The 19,948-nt window shown below is 42.1% G+C and overlaps 1 protein-coding gene across 19 annotated transcripts in view; it reads right to left on the bottom strand.

Annotated features, from left to right (window-relative positions):
- Positions 1–3,146: 3,146 nt before the first annotated feature.
- The window catches only part of BCL11A (BCL11 transcription factor A), a 101,458-nt gene continuing 84,656 nt past the window's right edge, over positions 3,147–19,948 (bottom strand). For 4 of the 19 annotated variants that reach the window (XM_050753448.1, XM_050753455.1, XM_050753449.1 and 1 more), the window contains 2 exons: positions 18,771–18,872; positions 8,186–13,415 (listed from right to left, as the gene is read on the bottom strand). In XM_050753448.1, coding sequence (XP_050609405.1) covers positions 11,395–13,415; positions 18,771–18,872 — 2,123 coding nt within the window. In that variant the 3' untranslated portion in view covers positions 8,186–11,394. Of the gene's footprint in view, positions 3,655–8,185; positions 13,416–18,770; positions 18,873–19,948 lie in introns of those variants that run through there. The other 15 variants (XM_050753456.1, XM_050753460.1, XM_050753457.1 and 12 more) reach the window with 7 other exon arrangements.

Below are 19,948 nucleotides of genomic sequence, written 5' to 3'. Positions count from 1 at the left end.
TGGAGGTTGCAGTGAGCCAAGATCGTGCCATTGTACTCCAGCCTAGGCGACAGAGTGAGACTCCGTCTCAAAAATAATAAAAATAATAATCTGAACAGACCACAAAAGGCTTGGGAAAGTAAAAACAATGCCCTGTATTTGGTCTCCTCCATCCGAGTGGCTGGGACTCTGTCCTCTAGTCTGTGCTCATGTCAGGCAACCAATTTATCTCTCTGCAATCTGAAGTTCCACTCTGCAGAGAGGACACAGTGAGGACCCCAGGCAGACTGTTGAGCCCCTTCCCTGTTTCCGCCATTCATGGATAACCATGACCTTGACTCATCACACTGAGAGATGTCTTCCCAAATTATCAATCTTGTATGGGGTTTCAAAAGTCTAGCCCTAGGCCAGGTGAGGTAGCTCACGCCTCTTGTCCCAGCACTTTGGGAGGCCTAGGAGGGCAGACCACGAGGTCAGGAGATGGAGACCATCCTGGTTAACACGGTGAAACCCGGTCTCTACAAAAATACAAAAAAAATTAGCCGGGCAATAGTGTCACGTGCCTGTAGTCCCAGCTATTCAGGAGGTTGAGGCAGGGGAATCCTTGAACCGGTAGGGGGAGGTTGCAGTGAGCTGAGACCTTGCCACTACACTCCAGCCTGGATGACAGAGCGAGATTCTGTCTGAAAGAACGAAAGAAAGAAAGAGAGAGAGAGAAAGAAAGAAAGAGAGAGAGAGAGAGGGAGAAAGAAAGAAAGAAAGAAAGAAAGAAAGAAAGAAAGAAAGAAAGAAAGAAAGAAAGAAAGAAAGAAAGAAAGAAAGAAAGAAAAGAAAAGAAAAGGAAGGAAGGGAAGGAAAGGAAGGAAGGAAGGAAGGAAGGAAGTAAAGAAAGAAAGAAAGAAAGAAAGAGAAGGAAAAGGAAGGAAGGAAAGGAAGGAAGGAAGGAAGGAAGGAAGGAAGGAAGGAAGGAAGGAAGGAAGGAAGGAAGGAAGGAAGGAAAGAAGGAAGAAAGAAAGAAAGAAAGAAAGAAAGAAAGAAAGAAAGAAAGAAAGAAAAGAAAGAAAGAAAGAAAGAAAAGAAAGAAGGAAGGAAGGAAAGAAGGAAGGAAGGAAGGGAGAGAGAGAAAGGAAGAAAGGAAGAAAGAAAGAAAACAGAAAAGAAAGCAAAAGGCTAGACCTAATGCAATACCATTTCCTAATAAATTCTGTAAATAAATTTTTGTTGTCTTTCAACTTGAAAAGCCATGGGAAAAGACAGTCTTTTTGTTTTGTTTGTTTTTTCTGGGGGGGGTTCTTCTCCAAAGTGGGGAGGAAAAAAAGATATCTGTTATCCACTTCCATTATCCTCTTGCCCCTTAAAAATCCCACTTTTAGAGATATCTACTTATTTACAAACTGACTCTGAGAAGAAATAAAAAGTGGAGGTAGATACACAGACCAGAAATGAAAGTGTAGTGACCACCAAATGCAGTTACAAAGGCTGAACTTGTCTCAAGACCCAGGATTGTTGTTTCAATTCTGGCCTCCCTTTGGAAGTGGTGCCACTCTTTTGAGGCATCAGCAAGGAGTTCAGCACATTTAGGGAGGATGCCATCACAGAAACCCTAATGGTTATATTTCAGCAACACAGAGGTAGAGAACGGGGCAGGGAGAGGGTTTCTTTATGAAATAACTTCTTGTCTAGAAGTCTCACACTCAACTAGGAGAGAGGAAGTCACAAACCGGCCACTTGTGTAATCAAGGTTATTTGTCGCGGAAAAGCCACGGGGGAAAGGTGATGGCAAGGAGGCTGCAACCTCCCTTTCTCGGTGCACACATCTGCTGGTAGGAAGAGGCAACTCTGCATGCCTTTACCAAAGGCCATCCTGGGTCTGTATGTGTAAGCCACACGTGTGTGTCTGTGAACATTTATGACTTATGTGCTAACACAGGAAAAGACACTCCCTTTGATCAGTTAAACAGAGTTTGGTGAAATTAGCTCTGAACGAGAAACCAGAAAACCTGGCTTCCCTGCCTTCTCTCTTACTGATGTGGCCTCTGGCAAGCCCTTCACCTTGGCGAGCCTCGGTCTCCACCTCCAAAAAGTGGAATTCGTGAGCTCTGTCCCAGAGAGCAGGTGAAATAATGCACGAGACAGCACTGTATTAAAGTATAAGGTAGCTCACTACTGTAGGGAGTCATCATTTATTATGAATAAGCAGGAAAGAATTCAGATGCCAATTATTTAGCTATCTTTTCACTAAGCTAGGTAATCTAGCCAGAAGGTGGATGGGTAAGATTTTCCCCACTTAGGTGCATGCTCTGTATGTGAATCTACAGCACACAGGTGTCTGAGCTCTATTATTGACAAATCTATTTTAATTTGCTATATTGTTTCTAATTCTCTTCTGGATCTCCAAGCAGTAAAAAATACCAAACTGAGAAAAGTTCTGTGCAAATTAACTGGGCCAGAAAGAATTTTTACCACCTGTTTGTAGATGTAACTTATTTGTGGCACTAATTTCTAAGGAATGGAGCATTACTATGATTACAATGGTCTGTTCTGATGTGAACCTCTTTCCTCCTATAATTTCACCCCTCTAAAATCTGCCCCAAATTTCCTGATGTAAGTACTGAAGAAGCTTTATGTTTGTTTTCTGCATTAAGATATATTTCCTGAAGGTTTGGGAACCTAAAATTAGAATATTTAATGAGCAACTACTGACATTTATCACCTTCTTTAGGATTTACCGCTCACCCAGTGACGTTATCTTTCCTAAGCTAAATTAAAAGACAAATTCAAATCCTGCATGGTAGCCACCAAAAGCATATATTTGAAAAACAGGATTCGGCGTGCCATTTTATGCATTATTTAATGGTATGCAAATTATAAGTCAGACAGTTAGGAAAACCACACTTCAGCATTAATAAACAGCAACACTACTACTACATTAATTATGATATTGCTATGATTTATTCCTAAGTTTTGCATTTTGATTCTCCTTGAAAATTTATGCCATCTGATAAGTGGTAACCTAGTTCCCCTCCTACATCTCCTGCCCATTTCTCAAATCTGTTCCTCCTACCCACCCGATGGGTGTCTGTAGGAAACGGGTACAGAAATACAAAGTCATAAGCAGCTGCATTGTCTTATAAGCATTAAAAATTAAAGAACAAGCAAACACCACCTAAAGCTCCAACATTTATTGTGTCAATGTTAAGCACACTTTTTAAAAGACAACATAGAATGTATAGAAACAAGGGGTGGGGACTCATGCGCATTTCCACAATACGGGTAATTAGGTTGGCTGGTTTCAGAAGGGCCAGGGCATCACTCATGACAGTGATGGTCCACGGGCCCTCTCTATGGGACTGATTCACTGTTCCAATGTGGGTCTGTTTTTTTGTTTTTACTTTTTATTAAAAAATATAAATAAAATGGCACTGCAGGTCCAGGCTGGAAGGACTCTGCAGGACTCTGTCTTCGCACAACGGCTTCTTGGAGGCTACTGTCAGAAAACATCACAAACTAGCAGGATGACAGACCACGCTGACGTCGACTGGGCGGCACGCGTCCACCCCGCCCCTGGGGGCTTCAAATTTTCTCAGAACTTAAGGGCTCTCGAGCTTCCATCCGAAAACTGCCACACATCTTGAGCTCTCTGGGTACTACGCCGAATGGGGGTGTGTGAAGAACCTAGAAAGAGGTTGGAGACAGAGGAGGGGGAAAAAAAAAATACAGGTGTGACTTGGCCCAATGATTTTCTGTTCTCTAACTAGCTTTTAAAAATTAGAACTTAAACCAACCACAGGTCGAGCCACTGGCATCTTAAGCATGATTTCAAACTCAGTCTCCCCTCCCCAAGTATCTCTGACCACTGAGTGGTCTTCCCACGCCTCCCTCCCTTCCGTCCCCCCAAGGAGGACCCAGGTCCCCCCACCCCTGCCCAATTGTATGATAGTCCTAATAAACTCGGGACACACCTGGAAGGAAACACTTGCCCTTATGACTGAGAAAACTTAGTAAGAAACAGTCCTTTGGTTGAGGAGAGCGGGAGAGGGAGGAGGGAAAGGGGACACCTTCTCAAAATAATAATAAAATTATAAAGAAACAAAAAATTAAAACTGATGTAAAAGCAGCACAACGAAAACATGAAATGTCATCAAGTTCAACGTCAAAGCAGCCAATGATTTACAAGAGGCGAACAAATCTCTGAAGAGAAAACCAGAACCCAAAAGAGTTGCTCTCAAATTGCACCAAAAACTGCCTGTAGTTTCTTTCAAACATGCAGTTTTCTTTTCTTTTTTGGAAGGGGGAAGGCAATGGTGAAGGGAAGAAGGGAGTGGTTATTTTCCTCCGGGGTTCCTCCCTTGCTGTGGACATTGACTTGAAGCAGCAGAACTGGGAGTCCGGATGTGCCGAGGAAGAGGGCTACCACTGTGGCATTCCAGGCCTCGTTGCCATGGCGACCCGAAGCAGGGGCCTGGGGCCTCCTCTCCCCTGACTTGGCGCCGCAGGAGGCCCGGGGTCTGGAGCTCAGCTGCTCTCACGCATCCCACCCCTGAGCAGAGCAGCGGAGACCTGGGCTGAGGGGCATGCTGTGTCCAGGTGGGTTCTGGGGAATCCCATTCCCAGTCCAGCGCTAAGTCACTGTCGTCGAGGCCCCTTTAGCTGAAACCCAATCAAACCCCTTCGTCCAACCTGCTACCAATATTCAAAGCCCTAATAGACAAAGTGTATCATGGGCATGTACCACGTTCACAGCTATTTAAAAAAGCACAGCCCCCTAAGGGTTTAGGGGCTCCCGCTTTAGAGGACAGTTGGGGAAATGGCTTAATTTGCCTCTTCTACCATCCCTATGAAAGATCTGATACACGTGCTCCCTTGAAATAGTTTTTGCCACTTTACAGAAAGGAAAAACAGTATTTGGATCAACCATCGAGCTGTATTCAGCCAAGTTTAGGTTCTTAAGTACAATGACCCGTGTGAACTGGATTGGTCTCTTTCCCATTTGGAAGGGAGGAATTAATGGTATCCCATGACTGTAGATGACACTGGGAAATAGAGAGAGAGAAAGAGAGAGAGAGAGAAACAGTCCCATCCCTCTAAAAGGCTGAGTCACTGCCCATGTGCTGTATGTAGTAAATGAAACAGCGGGCTAATGGGATAACGAGATGCCAGCAAGCAGAAGTGCAGACCCGACAACCCATGTCCACAGTTCATAGCTATAGCAGCCCTAGAGTAAATACACATCATCTCAATTCCCTCTATGTGTTCTGATGTCCATTTCTCTAACAATGGGTTGTTTATTCTCAACTGGGAAAGATGCAGGGCTTTAGGAGACACCTAGGAAAATCTGCTAGATGGCTCATGCCTTTTAAAAGTTAGCAGTCTTTTAAGAAACATTTTTCCAAGCAGGTTGAGAGAACTCTGCCAATCCCATCCTCATATCGGCAAAGTTCCCACAATTTTTTTCACAGGAAGTTGTCTGAAAAAAAGAGAATGGGATGGGTACATTCCTGAACACACCAGGCCCAGGGACAATGGAGTAACAGAATCGTAATGAGGAACATACAGTTACAACACAGTCATAAGAAGTCATGTTCGTGTGTGTACGGAGGGGGAAGGAGACTTAAAACAAGAAAACACTGTATTTCCTCCCTCAGTCCCTGTGAGCAAAGGGCTACAAGCAGGAGAGGATGGGGCCTGAGGCTTCTCAACTCCTTTTCAGGAAGGCCCGAAATAATCCCAGTACTTTTCAGCAAACTGTGTCTGTGAATAAACCACCTCATTTCCTTATTTCTCCAACTGGAATTATACCTAAGCTACCTCCCGCCACTTCCTTTCAAATTCTCACTTCTAGCATTATGAATATATACAATATGTACTTATTGCATATACAAAAACGGTATTTAAATAAACAGTTCTATATCTACAGAATGCCCTGGGAAAAACTCAACTACTTCACACTTCCTGCCATGGCCAGTGCAAATGAAGACTGTGTTCACCTCACTTCTTAGTAACCTTTGTAACGTGTTGGTTCCAGCCCTTTTGTAGGTCCTAAACAAAGAAAGGATAGCAAATGGGTTCAGGAAGGAGGTAACAGAGGCACTGGAAGAGTTTCTGATTTAAAATCTGTGAGAAATAGAATTTGCTGTATTCCTGTTTATTAAGTTGTTCTCAAATGAAGATTTAAAAGAACATTTTAAGCATCAGGACTTCAGGTATGTAGGAAACATTCCATCAGCACGTCAAGCCTGTTACGAAAACTTACTTGAGGATTTTAAGAGACATTAAGTTCTTAGTAGTTCCTCATTTAAAAAAAATAGATCATGAATTCATCTTATTGTTGGAAATTTGTATGTTATTTTATATTAAGGTTTTAAATTTTAGAGTTCTGGATACAAAGTGTCATTTATAAGTGATATTCATGTTGGCTAGGTTCTCATGCTTCTATTGTTCATCAGCTTCAGAAATAATATTTTATCAGAAGATTTCAATAAGTTAGGAGACTGAGTAACCTGAAGAACCCGTCTCCCAATAAATTTGTTTAACTTTGGGACCATGTAAATCAAACATAATCTGTGATTTATCACCAGATGTTTGCACTCCTCCCCATTCCCCATTTGATTTAAGAAATTTGAACAGACAAGTATACAATATCCACCATTAATTCTGTCTGTCAGGATGCAAAACCTAATTATGCTAAGAGCATCATATACTGAGAAATTAAAATGAATACTGTATATAAAACCTGCACAGTTGCACTCATAGCTCCTAATAAAAGAGTAATAGGGACACACGGAGGTTTTATGGACATTTAATATGGTGGAGTTGAAGTCACCACATCTAAAGCTGGCATGGCACTGGGGAATTATTTCTATCTGTCTTGAGCAGCATTTTGGGTTCAGTTTTGGAGAAACCTAATCCAAAACACATACAGTATATCTTTTCTAAGTTCAGTGACAAACATAAAGTTCTCAAGGTACCGCACGCCAGCCCCACCCCAACTCCTGTGTAATGTTCTCCAACATCCTTTCGCAGTGGATTCCTCTAGCCCCACTCTCTCCTTCCCACCCAAACTGGCTTTTCAGAAAACATTGACTTTCTCTACACTTTAGAAAGATAAAACTATTCTTGCCTCAGATAAAAGGCATGACATGAAAAGGCCACCTCACAGGCACTAGGGCATAAGAACTGAGCAACAAAAAATGCTACCACAAGAAGACAACAGAATGGCTTTTGTTTTGGTTTTTTACAAAAATAAGAACAATGTCGTATTCGTTCATCTACACTGGGAACAGGGAGACGATATCACAGAGGTATGTGTTTAGTAAAGCAAATAGATGCTGCAACATGCAGTATTTGTAAAATCGACAACACAGATTTCTAAGGAAGGATTTTTAAAATAGACCTAACTGGCTGGTCAGAAGATAACTGAAGGGTATTCCCACCCTTATTTGCTGTCATCCAGGAAGACCCTATCAAAACACCTAAAGTAATCTGTAGCATCTAGGGTTCCTGGGATCTCAGAACCACAAGGCAAACCACTACTCATCTCAGGAAATCAGTGGCTGATTCCAAAGATTTCACTATGTCTGACTAAACCCCTAGTGGCTGCTTTCTTTTCTTTTCTCTCTCTCTCTCTTTTTTTCTCCCCTTTTAAAAGAAACAAAAACCAAAAAACAAAACCTGATGCCTTTGTTTCCAGATTTTTAGATTTGAAAAGTGGGGTTATTTTGTTACAAGAAAAGACTCTTACATGGAAACCAAAGAGCTGATTTAAAAAATATATATATATTTTTTTACATTATGTTCTAAGATAAAGCAAGGATGGGAGAATAGAAAAGAACTTTTAGACAACAAGAACAGCAAAAAATTTAAAGGAAATAAAAGTTTAAGATGCTATTACCAGCAAGTTTTTTCACTTATATTTGAATGGATTTCTGCTAAGAGATGGAGTAAGTTTTTAACATCAGACTGAAAACACCTTCCATTTCTTAAAACTATTCTAGAACTGTAAAGCCTTAAAACTATGTCCAGGGTTTGAGATATGTCTATTTTAATATAGTAAGTACTTTATGTTCCTTTAGGGTATAATACACGCATCAGAATGCCCATAGAAATAATCCTGAAAAAGACTGACTGGCCTTCTCTTAAAACCTGTTATTTTCTTGAAAGTAATTTACAGAGTGTGTCAAATGAGGACACAAGAAGCTTACAATGTGTACTTTAATTTTTTTTATTTTTTTCAATAAAGGGACAAAATGGGTGTATGAACAGGTTAATGCAGACAACTGCCAAAAAAACACAGACAGTGGTTTTTCCAATAGAACTTAACAAAGACCAGAAACAAATACAATAAAAAGCCAGGTTGTAATGACCTTTGGTCATCTAAATAAAAAAAAAATAAAAACAAAGAAAAATAAAAGATCAAATTAAGTGCCTCTGTTTTGAACAGGGCACATAAGCAATAATAAATAGTGACTCCCATAGTAAAAGATAAAATTTCAAGTTACGACAAACAGCTTTCATTACAGGAATAGAAAAGGCCAATAACAAAATATTCTGCATTGCCATTTACAAAAAAGTATTGACTAAAGCGGGCTTTCTCTTTAATATGCTTTGCATATGAAATTCTTTCCAATCTAAATATAAAGCACCATTTAGTTTTTGGCAATGAAAAAAACTGCAAAACATTGGTTTTTTTTTTTTTTCCTTTTTTTTTTTTTCTTTCTTTCTTTTACTGCATATGAAGGTAAGATGCTGGAATGTAGGGTGATAGAAGGAAAGGGACAAAAAGCACACTACATAACAAACCAACGTTATTAGCTTGCAGTACTGCATACAGTATGGCAGCAGGAAAAAGGAACAAAAAAGGATATGTACAACCCCTATGACAGCCATCCATGTGACATTCTAGCAGGCTCCCCCAAACCGCCATTATATGGCTTCTCATCTGTAATGTCACACGTTTTTGTTTCTCTCTTTTTTTTGAAGCATACAAATAATTTGCAGTATATTATCCTGCCAAATTAAAAAAATATACTGTGGCAGCCTGTCTTTTTTTTTTTCCACTACCGAAAAAGGTACATTGATACCTTTTAAGAGAACAAGCAACAGTTAAAAATACAAGCTTCAATATAAATACTATAGTGCCTAACACTAGATGAACATTTAATTCAAATACCATTCTAGAAATACAGAAAAAAGACCATAAATGTATTTTAGCATAGGAATCAACATGAGTGTGCATTTTCCTATATTTAAGTACTATATAATCTTAAACCTTTCCCCAATGTATGTTTTTTTTTTTTACAACCTGAAGAGCGGTGTGTATCCAAGGCATAGAATTTCCACTACCATTTTTAAATGGATAACAAGTCTTGTAACACCACCAAGACAATGGAACCCTAAAATGCAGTTCCCCCCTAAACATAATGAAGTGTTTTTTTAAAAAATTTTTTCTTAACATTTATATTTAAAAAAGTTTTGTACAAAAAAATCCTTGCACTGTAGAAGCGAAAGCAATCATTCATTTCTATGTTAAGTGTATTCTGTTTCCATTCACAGCGCTTGCAATGTTGCGTCCAAGTAAGTAAGCTCAATAGTCAAGTAAATGGCTGGCAAAGTTTTTTTTTTTTTTTGTTTTTTAAAAATGCTCCTCAATGAGATTGTGTTCAATTTTTTTTTCAGCATTCTTGCAACTTTTCCCTTAAGTATAGACCTGTAAACTGGGAAAATTGTACAGTGCACTTAATTGTCCTATCTGAGCAGGTTTATTTTATACTCAACCTCTGTATCTCTGATTAGAGAAAAGATACAGATATCACAGGCAGAGTCAAGTGCTATTTGAACACCAACTGGGGCAGATGCTAGCTTAATAAAAAAGAAAAAATTAAAAAAATAAAAACAAAAACAATGAATCCTCTTCCATGTTAACACAAATAGCACACAGTGTATGGAAAAGAAATGAAGTACAACTTTTAGGGAGCACAGACATATATACTGCTACTCTTAAAATTCTTTCTCTTCTTTTTTTAAGAATGTCACATTTAAACGCAAGTCTTAAGAATTCATAGTTAATCATCATTGTATCAATATTAGCTTATATACCTGTTCTAGTTTTAAATGGCAAATAGTACCACGTTGTGCTAATAAATCATATTATTTTCTTCTGTTCCCCTCTGTCAAACCTTATTGTCAGCCTCTTCCTTTCAATATGGTATCCAAGGTCTTAAAGTTTATCATTTGATTGTCCACTTGACAACCAAGTAGATCTGGATCTATTTCTTTTGGTGCCAGAATTTTTAAAGAGACATTATTAAAGCAAATATCTTCATAAAATGAACTCCTTACTAGTGTATTTAATTGCGTTCCAGGGCTTTTGCACATTACACATTCAATTTAATCACTGTTTAAAAAAAATAAAACTTTGGGCAAAACAGCCCATTTCTTTTAAGCTCTCACCAGGAGCAAAGTAGCTTTTATACTGGTATAATCAGTTTTGTTTATAAAATTAAACTAAAGGAAAAATGATGATTAACTAGGACATAATGGGTCATATTTTTAGGTAGCCATTGTTGTGAGAAATACAATATAGAATTATATGCTAGTTCCTAAGGTTTATTACCTCACCCAATGCTGAATTAAGCTACAAGTTTATAACAAGTAGAAAGAACCATCAATGTGGTTTTAATAGATCCAAGGCACTCATATTTTAAAACCAAATGATAGAATAAACTTGTTCTGTTTTTCTGTTAGTTTGTCAATTCAAGGCCTTTTCTTCTTCCTCTCCAATTGATACATTTAACCCTTTAGAGACAGACATTTAGCTCATAGAGATTTTTTTTTCCGTGCTATCTATTCTGTCTATAGAGGGTTAATCCAAAGACTGTTTTTCCTCCTCACGTTATAAAATAAAACTGTACATGATATGTATTACAGAATGTATGCAGCATGGTCTTTTTCTCTCTCTCTCTTTTTCTCTCAGAACGGAACTGGAAACAGCAACATGTTTGCTCAGCAACGAATTAGGGACAATTTAAAATAGCCATAACATACCATACATGCTGTCTAAGTTTAAAAAAAAACATACACAACATGTAAATTATTGCACAAGAGAAAGGCTCAAAGTTTGCGTAAAATGCAATAGTATTGCCCCATACAGATCATGCATTCAAACGGTGAGAACATAAAGGAAAAAAAAAAAAGGAAAAAGAAAAAAGAAAAAGAAAAAGAAAAAAAAAACAGGTGTGCTGGTGACAAGCACTCTCATATTCTTAGCTTCATTACTTCTGTTTGTTTGTTTGTTTGTTTAAATCACATGGGACTAGAAAAAAATCCTACAGGGAGTGGGGCTGGAGGGCGATGGGGAAGGGGAGTGGTGAAAAAGGGGGTGTCAGGTGGGAGTGAGGGAGGGGTATTAATATACCTCTATTCAGTTTTTATATCATTATTCAACACTCGATCACTGTGCCATTTTTTCATGTGTTTCTCCAGGGTACTGTACACGCTAAAAGGCATCTTACAAATTTCACATTTGTAAACGTCCTTCCCCACCTGGCCATGCGTTTTCATGTGCCTGGTGAGCTTGCTACTCTGGGCACAGGCATAGTTGCACAGCTCGCATTTATAAGGCCTTTCGCCCGTGTGGCTTCTCCTGTGGACAGTGAGATTGCTACAGTTCTTGAAGACTTTCCCACAGTACTCACAAGTGTCGCTGCGTCTGCCCTCTTTTGAGCTGGGCCTGCCCGGGCCCGGACCACTAATATGGGGCGTGCTCCCTCCACTTCCCGTGCCGCTGCGCCCCGAGATCCCTCCGTCCAGCTCCCCGGGCGGTGTGGAGAAGCGCAAGCTCCCGTTCTCCGAGGAGTGCTCCGACGAGGAGGCAAAAGGCGATTGTCTGGAGTCTCCGAAGCTAAGGAAGGGATCTTTGAGCTGCCTGGAGGCCGCGTAGCCGGCGAGCCACTGCGAGTACACGTTCTCCGTGTTGGGCATCGCTGCCGGGGGCAGATCGAACTCCTTCTCGAGCTTGATGCGCTTAGAGAAGGGGCTCAGCGAGCTGGGGCTGCCCAGCAGCAGCTTTTTGGACAGGCCCCCCGAGGCCGACTCGCCCGGGGAGCAGCCACGGCCGTTAACAGTGCCATCGTCTATGCGGTCCGACTCGCCGGCCACCGAGTCTTCGTCGCAAGTGTCCCTGTGGCCCTCGGCCTCGGCCAGATGGCCGCGCTTATGCTTCTCGCCCAGGACCTGGTGGAAGGCCTCGCTGAAGTGCTGCATGGAGCTGAGCACCATGCCCTGCATGACGTCGGGCAGGGCGCGGCTCTCGTCGCCCACGCCCACCACCGCGCCCCGCGAGCTGTTCTCGTGGTGGCGCGCCGCCTCCAGGCTCAGCCCGAAGCCGTAGTCCACCCTCTCGCTCTCCGTCAGCTCCTCCTCCTCCTCTTCCTCCTCTTCTTCCTCTTCCTCGTCGTCCTCCTCTTCCTCCTCATCCCCGTTCTCCGGGATCAGGTTGGGGTCGTTCTCGCTCTTGAACTTGGCCACCACGGACTTGAGCGCGCTGCTGGCGCTGCCCACCAGGTCGCTGGTGCCGGGTTCCGGGGAGCTGGCGGTAGAGAGACCGTCGTCGGACTTGACCGTCATGGGGGATGATTTGTGCATGTGCGTCTTCATGTGACGCTTCAGCTTGCTGGCCTGGGTGCACGCGTGGTCGCACAGGTTGCACTTGTAGGGCTTCTCGCCCGTGTGGCTGCGCCGGTGCACCACCAGGTTGCTCTGAAATTTGAACGTCTTGCCGCAGAACTCGCATGACTTGGACTTGACCGGGGGCTGGGAGGGAGGAGGGGCGGATTGCAGAGGAGGGAGGGGGGGCGTCGCCAGGAAGGGCGGCTTGCTACCTGGCTGGAATGGTTGCAGTAACCTTTGCATAGGGCTGGGCCGGCCTGGGGACAGCGGTGGGCTAGACGTGTTCCCTGCCAGCTCTCTAAGTCTCCTAGAGAAATCCATGGCGGGAGGCTCCATAGCCATTGGATTCAACCGCAGCACCCTGTCAAAGGCACTCGGGTGATGGGTGGCCAGGGCCATCTCTTCCGCCCCCAGGCGCTCTATGCGGTGGGGGTCCAAGTGATGTCTCGGTGGTGGACTAAACAGGGGGGGAGTGGGTGGAAAGCGCCCTTCTGCCAGGCCGGAAGCCTCTCTCGATACTGATCCTGGTATTCTTAGCAGGTTAAAGGGGTTATTGTCTGCAATATGAATCCCATGGAGAGGTGGCTGGGAAGGACATTCTGCACCTAGTCCTGAAGGGATACCAACCCGCGGGGTCAGGGGACTTCCGTGTTCGCTTTCTAAGTAGATTCTTAATCCATGAGTGTTCTGTGCGTGTTGCAAGAGAAACCATGCACTGGTGAATGGCTGTTTGCAAGTTGTACATGTGTAGCTGCTGGGCTCATCTTTACCTGCAAAATAATACAACACCAACATCAATGTTTAATCACTGAGGCGGGCATCAGCAATTGCTTATTTATGTTCCACCTCCAGCCTTCCCTGCCCCCACCCCTCAACCCCAAGGCCTAAACCCTCACTGACCTACTCCTGTGCCTGGCACGTCTGAGCATGGGTACCCAGTAAATATTGGTCCAATCAGTCTTCCTGCCATTAAACTCAGTTCTAGGAATTTGATATCCAGTCCCCAAAGCAGAAAAATCCTGGCCAGTTCTGGCTTGAGAATGAAGGTCCCTACATTCTAGGCACCTAAACAAATGTCTTCTAAACTTTCCAGTCCCATCAGCTGTAGTTTGGGGCAAGCCATCTCATCTCCATGTGCCTCTGTTTCCTCTTTGTTAAGTGAGAAACTTGGACAAGGTGACCCAAGGAAACTTTTTGGCTTCCTAAATCCCAGCTTTCTATTCCCCCCTGGGTGGCAGGTGAACTTTCTAAATAGGCAAACATTTCATAGAGATTCAAAAAAAGGGGAGAAGGTCAACTCACTACAATGTTATATGGCCCTAGAGATGCTTTCAGTCTTAGTCTGAAACACACTAATTGTTGATATTGTTAAAATGAGAGGGTACTCATAAAATACTTCCATGGAAAAAAGACTAGCAACATTCTCACATCCCAGACTGTGGGAGGATCAGTGAGTCCCAATTTTGGTTCCACAACACCCCATGGGAACGCCCATTTTTATCTCAAAGAATGTTTAAAAATCTGAAAGAAAAACTTCATTCAGATCTAATGGATAGGCTGTATCCAATCTTTAGGAGTTGTCCCCCAGTCAGACAAATGCAAGTCTGGAAAAGTTAGGAGGAGTGGCTGGTGCCGACTTAAGCAGACACAGCATCCTAGTTTAAGGAACAGTTAAAGCAGCCAGCACCATGACAGGCAGCAGGCTGAGAAATGCTACACTATCCTCCTCCTCATTATTTTGAGAGGCTAACAACGTGAACCAAATTATACAACATCCTGCGCCCTCGGCTGAGACTCAGCTCCAGTTGAGAAAGAAACAGAAAGATACAGTTCAGCTAGTCAACTCTGGCCAGTAGCCAAGCCGTCTGGAGAGGGGCCCTGCTTAAGTCACATTATTTCCCTTGCTGAAAAGAACCCAAGAGTGGTAAATGCCACTTTGGCAAAGAAGGGCCAGCTTGACTTCACAAAATCTTTCATTTGGGGAGATGGCTAAATTAAATATATATGGGGAGATGGCTAAATTAAATATATATATATATGGAATAACTAACCAACAGTTTACTAGTCAAGTACAACATTAAAAAGGGCAGAAGTAATGGTAGCCAAAGGACAAGGATGAGAAAAACAGAAAACTTCCCATGGATTCTGAAAAAAACCTTAAAATACAACTGAGAAATAACAAACTTTTCTCCTTCTTTTAAAAGAAAGGCTACAAGAGTTCCTTAAGGCCACAGCTAGTATTTGTCAGTTAACTTTCTAAGAAGGGAAAAAAAAATAAAAATCTACCAGGGAGGTTAATAGTGAGAATGAGGAATTAATCAATTATATGATGCCTCCATTTAGCAAGTCAGAAAGAAAAGCTGGCAGGGTCTTCTCAGGAGCCCCCAAACACTGGTATTCCAAAACAAGCCAGCCTTGCTCAAGCACTTGTCTCAATAATGGACTCCTGCCCTGACCTTGTAATTTACTTTACAATGCATTTATAATCCCACTCAATATATCCCACTCCTGGGTAAATCTCTTAAACAAGATTAGATGGTAAGATACCAAAATTAGATTTCAAACATTTGTCTAATGTGGAAGGGGGAAAAAAGGCAGAAAGATTTTGAAAGAAAACGCTGACATTAGTATCACATTATCTGCCTATTTTTGTTTGCCTCCTCTCTTCAAAGGGAAATAAAAAGCTTCATTGACAGCATTTTCATAAATTTTTTGTTGTTGTTGAACAATGACTTGGGTCCCAAATAGGCTGGAAAAAAAATTATCTGGTTCCAACTACATGATCCTCTGTGGCTTCCTCCTTGTCCTCCCTAGGTCTCTGCATGACTATCATACCCATGTAGCCCGACAATCTGAGTTGGGCAAGTAAAAAGATTTGTCTGATAATGCAAGTCCTTAACACGTTCGTCACTCCAAATGCCTTAAAATTATATTTTACCTTATAAAAAAATCGATAGAAATCCAGGACTGGACTCATAATTAGTGGTGCTGGTTTCACATGTGCCATGAATGTAGTCATTGATAAATGCCAAAATCTGTGGCATACAGCACTACATCAAGGATCTCATTTGTATCCTTTCAAAAAGGCTTAAATGAGAAAAGTCCATTTTATTTTGCTGCCCTGAGCGTCCTAAACTTTTTTTCAGAGCTAGTTATGTGATCATGCTACAGTATGTTAACACTGTGATGTTATCCTCCCTCTCTCTCATACATCAGGTCAGAGAAAATGGCATTTTATCTTATAATGAGCATACAACATACAGTTTTCACTATCGCATTTTAGTATTCCCATCAACTAGATATTCTAGATCATGAGGGCAGCTAGTGTAATCATAATGTCAATGAGAAGGGCTGTTACGATTGAGACTAAAGATTACATGGAGAGAGCTGCTTTGAAACTGGTAATTATTACCAGTCCACTAATAGCAAATGATGCATTACAATTTCACCATATAATCTGTATTTCACTCAGCTCGTGCCGGTGTACCATATTATATTACAGTGCTCACAGATTCTAAATTCCTAAACTGCAGTCATCAATAAATGTGTTACTTGCCATAATTTGTGAAATTACTTTGTTCATAACATCTTTGATGATTTAGAAAGACCAGAATTGATTTCCTGTGTGGCAAAATTAGGGCTACATTGATTTATTGATGTGTAAAATATAATAATATTCTTCATTTACTCTGATGAAAATCAACTTCTCAATTTGAGAGCCTCATTGGGCATTTACAGGGATTGTTTTGATTTAGAGCAATAAACTGACACCTGGCCCCTAAGCATAGGAACTTGAGGCACCAAAAGGGTTAAAATCAGCTATTAGCCCACCTACTGACTTTTATCTTATTTCATTTTACTTTATAGGAAGGAATGACCCCCATTTCTAGTATGTCACCAATGTGAAAAAGTCATGTGATCTAAGGCTCAAGATTCAGAAGAACAAGGAGGCCTGAGACTGGAGCCCTAGCTCTATTATTCACCAGCTTGTAACTCTGGGATAGTCATTTGATTTCTCTGAGTCTTAGAATTCCTATCTGTAAAATGAGCATAAAAACAGTACCTGTAAAGAATTGTTGGGAGGTTCAAATGACAAAAGTATATAAAAGCCCTCTGTAAACTATCAGGTCCAACATGAATGTGAATTTTCATTACTACCAGGGGTGATTAATTACTGAGGGTAATGACTAACCACATTACACACCCCGCACGGCTTCCAGAGGAAGGTCCCAGTCCAGGCCTTAACCCAGGCCAAAAGGAGGCTGTAGTGAAAGAGCAGGGGTGACTGGCACACAGCAGGGCGGCCAAAGGGAAGTGCTATGAGCTCTAGAAGCCGGGGGCAGCAGGTTAATGCCGCCAAGTGGAACGGGCATCAGATTTGTTCTAGAGATTTCTGGACCCCCACAACCCATTTCCACATACCTTGTTCTGGTCACTCCTAAACTGGTCCTGCCGGCAGGGGCACCAGTAAACTATGTACCCTCCCTTTGTGGGAAGGTGGGAGAGGACAGGAGTTCCCTATCAAGCTCAGACTTTCCTACCAGTCAAATCAAACTCCCAGCCCTCAGGAAGACCAGGCTGAAGACAGAGAACTATGTTTCCCTGGCCAGCAGCCCTTGGCCTCTCAACTCCACTCTCCTCTCAACTGCTCAACTGCCTTCTTTCCCTTCCCTCCAAAAGTGGCTCCGTTCCCACAGCCCCATGCAGGCCCCAGATGCCCCCAGCAACAGGAGAGCTCTCCCCACCCAGCCAGCATGCAGGGACTAGAAACCGTTGAGTCCAACCCCCTAAACCCTCTGCAATCTGTGACCTAACCCAGGCTTAGGCCCAGCTTGGGGAAGGGGGGCAGATGAGGTGCTTTTAACCCCTGAACCACCCAGCCCTCAGGACCTGAGGGCTTATGAAATTCACACAATAACTCTTTGTTACCTAGGATTACCTAGGAGTTAACAAAAATAAACAACTGGCTTTGACTCTGGTCTCAGGGTGCATGCCCTGCTCTTCAGATACCATTTACAAGGTGGATAAGTGTCATTTCCCTCCCGTCTAAAAACAGTCCCCCTTAGAGCCTTAACTCTGGCATCTTGCTCTTTGTTATTCTCTTTCCATGACCCTTTTCCTTTTCTTTTCTTTTCTTTCCACAGCAGGTTATTTTTCATTTACTTTCAAATAAAAATTAGAGGTCACACTTCTTTTCTTCTTGAACCTGCTTTTTTGTGTTTAGGGCGGAATCACTGCCCAACCCCCAACCCTTTAGCCATGCATGATTCATACCATGTCTTCCTACACAGAGAAGCAAACTGTATTACTTTCTAAAACAGTATCTTTCAGAAAACATTTGTATAAATGGACAAATTTAAGTTTCATAAAATGGTCCTTACTATAAAAGCTCACTTGAACAAGTAAATGGTGGTGGTGGTGATGGTGGTGGTAGTGGTGGTGGTGGCGGTGGTGGTGGTGATGGTGGTGATGGTACTGGTGGTGATGGTGATGGTGGTGGTGGTGGTGGTGGTGGTGGTGGTGGTGGTGGTGGTAGTGGTGGTGGTGGTGATAGTAGAACCTTCACATTTTAACTAAAATGATGTGCATTTTCTTCTAAAACTAGGAGAAAAATAAGTCAAAATTATGTGTGATCATGTATATATAAAATATACTATGTACAAATATACATGTAAATACATAAGGAATATGTATTAGAATAACTCTGGAATAACCCTAAACTGACTGCTTTTGATTCTGGCCTTGGCTAAAGATGTGTGCATTGGACTATACCCGAAGTCCTAAATGAGGCCACAGGAGTGAATGTCCAGTAATAAAATGGGCTCCAAAGGCACAGGCATATTCAATCACTAGCCATGGAGCCAGACAAGACCCTGGGGAGAAGACCCACAGGGATGAGCTACTTTCAGCTCCCAGCCTCCAGTGAGGAAAGAAAAAGGGGAGGCAAGAAGTCCCTCTGGGGCTGAGTGGAGTGGGGAGCGTCTGCCAAGTGAGTAATGGAATAATACATATGACAATCTATTTTGGAAGTAACTCCGTTCAGTACTTAAAAAGTAAGGGCAATTTCCAGAAACTGTCATCTCTATACACATGGACATTTGTAGAAGAAATAAGGCTCAACTTACAAATACCCTGCGGGGCATATTCTGCACTCATCCCGGGCGTGGGGATTAGAGCTCCATGTGCAGAACGAGGGGAGGAGAGGCCCCTCCAGTGCAGAAGTTTATCTGTGAAAGAAACCCAAAATCAAGCACTACAGCTACAAACAACGTGCATCATAAACCACAGGATATCACATTTCAATTCCATTAAAACAGATTAACATCATTACAACAGCCTTGCAGATAGTTAACAGGCCCAAGGCCTGAAACAAAAGAAGAGTGGAGAGTTATTTCCCACAGTTTCTGTTTTGTTTTCAATTTCGGTCTTTTTGACAAAAGGGAAAGGGTTTGTTTTAGGAATGGGGAGAGGTGGTCTTTGGTTCATTTGCTTGTTTATTTGTTGTTTGATTATTGTTTTGTGGAAAGAGATGGGTAAACAGCAAGGGGAAAACTGGTAATATTGTGGGTAGCCTGAAAACATGGGGGTGGGCGTTATCTGCAAGGCTGGTTTACATGCATACATTAACTTTACTTTATAGACAAACCCAAGCAAAAAACAAAATGCTGATAGGAAATGAGTAGATTTGTGAACCGTTTTTTATGGGACAGAGTCCCATTCTGCTTTCTCTGTCCCTCTGCCCCCCTCTTCCCATGCTATATTTATGATAGAGCCTTCAGTGACAGGGGAACCTTGGGCATTTCTGGACTGACCTGGGCCATATGCTAGAGTCCTGTCAACGGGAAACCCTGTACAGATGTGGCTTCTCACAATACAAAGCAATGGAAGATAAAGATTAGACTTCTGGGGTCCAAATAACTTTGGCCATTACATGACAAGGAAAGAACCAGCATTCCAATAATACCAGCACCCAGAAACCCTGGCCCACCTTCACCATTTTATTGCACTTTGTTGCACTCTGGTGAAGACAAGTGACTTTTCACACTAATAAAATGAATCTGATAGTCAACAAAACATTTCTAGCACTGAGATTTTTTTGAGAAGAGGAAAATTTGGTTTGTGCAGTCTGGGGATTTTATGGTTTATGTGGTAAGTGCCTAGCTTTTCCAAGTCCTCCTCTAGCTAACTAACCATGTAGTTGTCCATCTTGAGACAGACTGGAGGATAGATGGTGCAGGAAACGCTCTGTGTGTTCTAGAGGTTTGGAGTTCGTGATGATTGGGGAGGGCAGGAGAGAAGAAAA

The sequence above is a fragment of the Macaca thibetana genome, chromosome 13, assembly GCF_024542745.1.
Source record: "Macaca thibetana thibetana isolate TM-01 chromosome 13, ASM2454274v1, whole genome shotgun sequence".
Lineage (NCBI taxonomy): Eukaryota > Metazoa > Chordata > Mammalia > Primates > Cercopithecidae > Macaca > Macaca thibetana.
This window is presented reverse-complemented; position numbering and strand designations above follow the sequence as displayed.